Raw genomic sequence first — 8,260 nt, 5'->3', positions numbered from 1 at the left:
AAAAAAAAAAAAAAAAAAAAAAAACGGAGTTTACAAAGAGAAAAAAGGAAAACTAAAGATTTTGAGAAATTATTAATTATTTGTACTTAATAAATATAATATTACACCAAACAATATTTGGATGAATGATCCAAGTTATATGAAATAATATTGACATATTTTTAAGTTAAGTTTACTGAACACAATTTAGAATACAATTCCGTTAGCGTTTTCTTTCTACCATATCATTTCATATTTTTAAATGATATGATTAATTTAAGTCTAATGATTTATTGTGAATGTAATGATCCCAACCTGTTCTTATCATATGCATGATCTGACTTTTTTATGTGAAAATATTCTTTTTAAATAGTTCATAAACCATGTCGTGAGATCATACGTTAAAAGTAAAATTTTTGGTCAATCCAAAACATATAAGAAACAAGAATAAATTATATATCCAAAATCTAGAAAATAATTTCCCTAATCTAACCTAAGAAAATATAATAAAACGAAATGCAACTACCCTAGCACCGATTTCATGGTCTTCATGCGTTGCTACTGTCATCCATACAGGGGTGCCTACCTTTACTTAGAATGTATAAGTTTGCACACGACATGAGTATTTTACGAAGTACTCAGTAAATGTAACGACCCGAAATTTTCTACTTAATTTAAGGTCGCTACTGTATACGTACCATAAACATTGAATGCAGAAGACTTCATTTAAATTCCATAAAACATAACCTTTAACTTAAAACACAGTCATGGACTTACGTGTTTCGAAAACATCTTTAAAACGACACAACAAAAGACTCGAAATAAAATAAATAAGCGTTTAAGTTTAAAATATCCTATTCTATCCTAAGTCTAAGAAAATAAATGCCACTATCCTATGCATGTGCCATGATCCTAAGTTGCGGTGCTGTCGTCAGCCGTACAGGAATGCCTTGCCTTAACCTGAAAAATGTAATAGCACATGGCTTAAGTATTTAAAGAAATACTCGGTAAGTGACCCCACTATTGGGGTTAAATGCAACAATCACATGCAATGAAATGATGGGACCTATCTTTCATTTTGTTTCGTTTCGTTTCATTTTATTTCGTTTCGTTTTGTTTCGTTTCGTTTTCCCTACGGTGTAATCCTAACAGGTAATCGTGGACGTGTACCATATACTCTACACGCAGCCCATACGTGCGAGTATGGGCTCACCAGCTAGTTCGCACACCGCTGGGCCACTGTCCCTAGCCGGTGGGCATGCTCTGGGAGCCCTTATACCGAGACCCGTTAAAACTAGAACCGTCACGGCAGCGCTATGCAAAGCATAACGATCATTGTCCTACCCTAAGATGTACGCGTCCGTACCCTCGTGATGGGATAGGGGTATGCCCCCAAATGCATGTGCACACAATATGCATGAGGTCCCACTAGTCCTACAGTTATCATTAATGAACATAACCCCTGTCATGTTTTCATGCTTACATGTCATTCCCATTCTCATTTCTTTAAATATCATACATATTGCTAACGGTGTTATGTTTCATGCAATTTACCGTATTTCATGTCATACAATTCATGCAGTTACATTCAAATATTCATACAAACAAGCCATAATCGTTCAAGGACCACACATTGTTATATGCATTACACATCACATCAGACTAAAAGCATACATTCACGTTCACATAACTACGTACTTAAGCACAATAATCTAGCATACAATGCATCATATCATAAACAAGTCATAACGTAGACACTTCATAGTCATATCGTTCTCTAACTTACCATAGCCTTAACGTTCTTATACCTATCACGAACATATCATTACATAATGTACCTTAGTCATATCATCACCAGAACGTATCCTAACGCCATCGTTCTATCAATCTATCACAAACCTATCCCTTTCTACCCATAACCTAACCGTATTCTTTCATCAATCTCTCCTATCCATAGAACTCTGGTATGTAACCTAACCTTAACGTTTCATGAACGTATCTTACTCCTATCGTTACATTTCGTTTTGTGCATCCTTCTCGTATCCTATCTCAAACATCTCCTAGAGCACATCGTACCATGATTATTATCATACAATCCACATATTATAACATAACATAATATATAGGAAGCATATCGATCCACAGACAATTCACACATATCAATATATATGACATGTGTAGAACCACAGGGCACGTGTCAATATCAAATATAACCATGCCGATAATAAGGTCACTTACCTGGCTCGCTTAAGTCATTGTCACAAATATATCTTTAATGAAAGTTCGATTCCGTCCTTTGAAATATGAGTCAACCTATATGAGCTCATGACATCAGTTTCAAGTTTGAACTCTATACAATTATTTCCCTAATTTACATTGCCCATAGTAAAATTCTGATCTTTTTTGTTAGACAAAATTTAAAGAAGCTCACTGCCCTTCTATAAAAATTGTGATGTTTTCTGTTAAACAAAATTGAAAGGAGCTCACTGCCGTCTGATATTTCCTTTTATTGTTAAATACAGTTTCACAAATCTTTCCTCAATCCCCCTCCCTCTCTCTCATCTTTTTCATTATGTAAATAGGTTTTTCAATTGTGTAAACATATATTACTGGCCAATTTTAAGTACTACGATCTTTTAGTTTATAGATTTGCCACCTAAAATTTTATTGAATCTAACTTATAACCTTATTTCGTATAATTAAAATGCTAACAAAAATCTAATAATTATATATGGGATCTGATTATTACAGACGGTTAAGATAGGGAGAAGATTTGATCATAAATTAATTTCTTATAACCATAAACTATAAAGGAAAAGGAAATATGAGATAGGATTTTACTGGTAATAACTGACAAAAATCTCTAAATCTGCAGTCTGAAAGTCATTCTCACTGACCATTGTTATTTTTTTTGTTTCTTTCTTTTTTAGGTGGGATGGGTCGAGGAGAGATAATTGTGGGAAGGGACGAGAAGGTTAGTAGAGAGAGGTGGGGAATGATTTTTTTTTTTAATTCTAATTTTAATTAATTAATTAATTAATTATTATTATTATTATTTTAACTTTTTTTTTTATAAAGTTTTTTTTATTTGTTTATTTCTTTATTTATTTTTCGGCTATTATAGTAAATAATCTGGGGTCGTAAAATGCAAACACATGCAACAGGGTTGGAACTATCATTTGAAACATTCTTTCATTCTCTTAGGCGGCTTTCCAATTTTTGAGCTAAATTAGATTTTTAATACTTCTCTAAACACAACCCACACGTGCAAATGTAGCCCCACCAGGTAGGCTTGCACATCCCTTGGGCTAGCACTCATTGGCGAGCTGTTGCCGAACACCTAAAGGGAATAGCGGTCGTTGTATCATCATGACGAACATAAGTGTCAGAATCAGTCTTATAGTATACGCGTTCCTACTCATCATAATGGGAAGTATTCTGATGCACGTGAACGCAGTTATGCATGAAATCCCCATACTTTTTATCATGGCATAATAAATGATACAAGACATACCTCCATTCTTTCATAACATATTAAATTTGGTAATTATGCTTGCAGAATTCTTATACATTATTTCATACATAACATAGCATTCATGACATGGCATAGGGACGTTCTGTATTATAGATTTCCTTATTTCAAAACATATTATGGCATATCATAGTATATAATAGCATAACATAACATATCAAAGCATATCACACATATGATACGTGCAGGGGCCATTGGGCACGTGTCATCATACATAAAGCAATTATTCCAACTAAATTGATAGTGGAGCCACTTGCTTGGCTGACATGTTCCGGAGTATAAGGAATCACTACAAGAGAAGTAAGATTCGAATTAACTTGTTGATCGAATATCTCAAGGTAAGAACATTTGTTTGAGATTCAAATCACTCCACAAGCAAGATCGATCATGTGTAGCTTGAATGATTCTAAACATTCAATCTAAATTGTATAGAATTCCAAAGATAATCATTGGTCAAAGGAAAGAAAAAATGATCTTTTTACTTCATTTTTCAAGTCTACTTTACCAAGATAACATACATGGTTTTATATAGAATTCCAAAGAAACACAGTCATTGGTCAAAGGAAAGAAAAAAAAGGATCTTTTTACTCCATTTTTCAAGTCTACTTTATCAAGATAAGATACATGGTTTTATATAGTTTCACCTTACATGAAACATTCCAAGAGTTTGTAAATTTCATATATTATGAGAATAATTAGCCAGTAAATGTAGCCTTCAAGCAAATTAAAAAGTCATAAAATTTGCTTATAAGGGTGTTTCCCCCTCAAGGTTTTTAAAACGCGTTTATTAGGGAGGGATTTCCACACCCTTAGTGTTTCGCTCTCCTCCCAACTAATGTGGGATCTCACAATCCACCCTTCAGGGTAAGCGTCCTCGTTGACACTTGTTCCTTACTAGTCCCACAATCCACCCCTTCGGGGCCAGAGTTCTCACTCGCACTCGTTTCTTGTTGACCTAGTATATGTTTTCGATATACTTTTTGAGTGAATTACATTTCTAATACCTAAGATTTGGAGTTGGTATTTATTTGGTGACATAAGTTTGGAGATTTGAGAGGAAATTTGGTTGGTTATGGATAGTATTTGTTATAAATGAAAGGCATACAATTTTTGTTATTAGGGAACCAAATATATGGGCGAAAATAAGGGTATTGATCTAAATTTAGGTTTGGTAGAAGCTTATAAAAGGGTTGCTAAGCTTTTGAAACATTCATCCACTCGCAAAAAGAAGCATTGGAAAGGCACAAGAAAAAGCATAAAATAAAATAAAATGGCGAAGAAGATGATTGCAGTGTTGTTGGTGTGCATTGTGGTGGTGGCTGCATTGCAGGTTTCGAGTGCCACTGAAAGCGCGAAGGAGGCCAAATATGAGGCTAAATTTGAAGCCAAGTATAGGTTATGCTACGAAAAATGCGAGAAGGAATGCCTTGAAAAGGGCAATGGCCAAAGCTTCTGCGAAGTTAAGTGCGATGAAGATTGTGGTGAGAAAGAAGCCGCTGGTATGTTCTCTTCCTTTTTAAATCATTTTTATTTTCTCTTAATAATTAATTAATTAATTCATTATTGTATTTGTATTTGTTTCACAGATAAGCTACACATCAAGGTGAAGAACTGAATAATGGAATGCAAAACAAACAGGGCTCTTAACAAGGATCTAAATAATAATTGTATTCAAGTTTAAGCTTGTAAGATGGAGTTTCATAAACCTTCTTTCTCCTCAATTTTTGAGAATTTGATATGAATCATGAATGTTATCTCCATATGAGTTATTTGTTCTAGGTGATTGATAGTGTTCTCTCCCTAACAAAGCATGCATGGTTGTGTTGAGTAAAGATTAGGGCACTAGAACTAGGATGATTTTATATTGATTCGGGTTAGAACATTTCCTATACGACTTCGTAAACCCATCTTGAGATGGAACGAGGGACTACACAAGTAATTTAACTCAAAGAGGTTGTCCCGAGGTTTTAAAACGTTGTAGTGGGTGGAGTGGGTGAATCGTTAAAGCGTATCTATCTCGCGCATCTCTAGTATGGAGCGGTTTTAAAGCATAAATCAAATGTACATCTCTAGTATGGAGCGGTTTTAAAGCCTAAATCAAATGTACATCTCTAGTATGGAGAGATTTTTCAATAGCATTTGTAATAGTCTAAGCAATTAACTTTCTTATAATATAAGACTAAAGCGGTAAATACTTGTCCAAAAGATGTAATATATTATACCTTTATTTTCCTAAAATCTAAATATCATATTCTATTTTCTATAATATAAGACAAACAGTAAATACTCGTAAAAGATGTTATTATAAGAGAAAGATACATTATTTTAGTTATATTAATATATCATACCTTTATTTTTCTAACATCTAAATATCATATTCTTTTTTCGACAGTCTTAATATTACGAGATCGAACTATCAATAACTATAATAATAATCCATAACTTATTAATTTAGCTAAATATTAACTAATACAAGGTAAAAGTTTAGTTGGTAACCTGAAAATCATCTTTTTAAATTATAAACGCCATTAAAAAATTATTGAAGTGAATTTTATTTATAAAAAAGGATCTTTTTTTGGAACCAAATCTCTAAAAATAAATAAATAAATAAAAATTTTAGGTAGATTAAGATCGAAACGGTGAGAATCATAATTATAATTTTAAAGTTTCAATTAAAAATATATTAAAAAATGTCAAAAGTAACTTAAAGGGAGTATTTTGGACATTTTCACATCCTTACTTGATCAAATATCTACAAATGAATTAAAATTTAGTGAAGTTTCAATTTTTGTTATTAATTTTAAAATATAAATTAGTTATCAAACTTTTTCATCTTGTAAGATCCATTTATGAACCAATTCATCAATGGTTTCTCAAATAAATTTTATCATCATTAGCTTTCCCAATGCAAGTTACTATATTTTGATTTCGGCATCTATCACGAAGCCATGTGTGGTCGGCCAAAAGCATTCGAAAGAGACGTATGCATCTGGCCTATCCACTTTGCACCAGAAGAGAGTGGTTCTCCAAAAGTTAACCTTAAAGCCAAAATGGTAACCATCTCCCCGAATAGGCAAATGATGAATTCCCAACGTCCTTTGACTGGTGGAGCACCATTTTATCGAGGATGCTTACATCTTTAACCAAAAGAATGTAATACGTGGAAATTGGTGGTTGTATATTGATCTTCTCAGACTCAACCTTGAGCTGAGCCCCGACCAAACCTACCGTCATGAGCAAGAAAGCAGCCACATATCATTTTCTGAACCAAATTTTTGTTGGGTCATCTATTAACGTTTGAATTTTGATTCGAGGGAACGAAAGCGTGGAGCTGAAATAACTCACTCAAAACACCTTTTAAAGGATTACGTGGTACGATTAGATCGAATAAGCCCTTATCGAATAAATATTCAGCCACCTGTGAACCCTCAGGGACTGTCGTATTCAATGTTTGTTCAATTACTCTTTTACCCGCAAATGCGATGTAGGCATCGGGTTCGGCAATAATGATATCCCCCAACATACCAAAACTAGCTGTCACCCCACCAGTAGTAGGAGATGTAAGGATTGCTACATAGACTTAAATATATAGACAAAATAATAATAATAATAAATAAATAAAATAAATAAAGAAATGAGTTTAAGAAAACATCCTCTTCTCCACCGTCATGGTCCTATCCTAACCTAAGAATCTAAATATGAGTCTACCCTATGTACTTGCCATAGTCTTTGTTTGCGATGACGTCGTTACATGTGCGCCTTGTCTTTACCTGAAAAATGATGTGGCACACGGCTTGAGTATTTCGAAGAAAAGTGCCCCCACTATAGGGGTCATGCAAATGCAAACATGCAATCATACTCTTGGGACCTCCAGTCTCGGACAACTATGGATGTGTAGTACTTTCCTACACACTACCCACATATACGAGTGTGAGTTTCCAAGTGAGCTCGCACACCCCTAGGACCCTCTCTAGTCACTCTACCCACATATACGAGTGTGAGTTTCCAAGTGAGCTCGCACACCCCTAGGACCCTCTCTAGTCACTAATTTGTAGCAACGTCCGAAGGTCAGCGGAACCCCTGGTGTCATGTGCAGGACCCTCTCTAGTCACTAATTTGTAGCAACGTCCGAAGGTCAGCGGAACCCCTGGTGTCATGTGCCTCATGAACACCCTCATCATCATACTTATACATACAACATGCATGAGGGCCCTCTAAATCCTACCCACATATACGAGTGTGAGTTTCCAAGTGAGCTCGCACACCCCTAGGACCCTCTCTAGTCACTCTACCCACATATACGAGTGTGAGTTTCCAAGTGAGCTCGCACACCCCTAGGACCCTCTCTAGTCACTAATTTGTAGCAACGTCCGAAGGTCAGCGGAACCCCTGGTGTCATGTGCAGGACCCTCTCTAGTCACTAATTTGTAGCAACGTCCGAAGGTCAGCGGAACCCCTGGTGTCATGTGCCTCATGAACACCCTCATCATCATACTTATACATACAACATGCATGAGGGCCCTCTAAATCGCATCCTAATGTCTCTTTTGACATAACTCTCTAGTCTCATTTCTTTGTTACATTAAGTAACATATGCTCATGGATATTTATAGTAATATCATTTTCATGCTCTTAGGGTTGTGTCTTAGGTCGATCTAACGACATGATGCAATATGACACTCATCATCATATAGCATGCTCAATATGGAAAACGTTGCTTGGGTGCTTAGTCATATGAAAAATTCTGAA

General features: G+C 35.0%; 1 protein-coding gene across 2 annotated transcripts in view; it reads left to right on the top strand.

Moving 5' to 3' along the window:
• LOC111436354 (major pollen allergen Ole e 6-like) overlaps nucleotides 1-5,289 on the top strand; it is a 16,238-nt gene extending 10,949 nt beyond the window's left edge. The window contains exons 2-3 of one of the 2 annotated variants that reach the window (XM_023074111.1): nucleotides 4,772-5,010; nucleotides 5,098-5,289. In XM_023074111.1, the coding sequence (XP_022929879.1) occupies nucleotides 4,782-5,010; nucleotides 5,098-5,126 (258 nt within the window). In that variant the 5' untranslated portion in view covers nucleotides 4,772-4,781 and the 3' untranslated portion in view covers nucleotides 5,127-5,289. Of the gene's footprint in view, nucleotides 1-4,737; nucleotides 5,011-5,097 lie in introns of those variants that run through there. The other variant, XM_023074110.1, reaches the window with a different exon arrangement.
• The last annotated feature ends 2,971 nt before the right edge of the window (nucleotides 5,290-8,260 follow it).

This window comes from Cucurbita moschata, unplaced genomic scaffold (assembly GCF_002738365.1).
Source record: "Cucurbita moschata cultivar Rifu unplaced genomic scaffold, Cmos_1.0 Cmo_Scf00053, whole genome shotgun sequence".
NCBI classification, from domain to species: Eukaryota; Viridiplantae; Streptophyta; class Magnoliopsida; order Cucurbitales; family Cucurbitaceae; genus Cucurbita; species Cucurbita moschata.
This window is presented reverse-complemented; position numbering and strand designations above follow the sequence as displayed.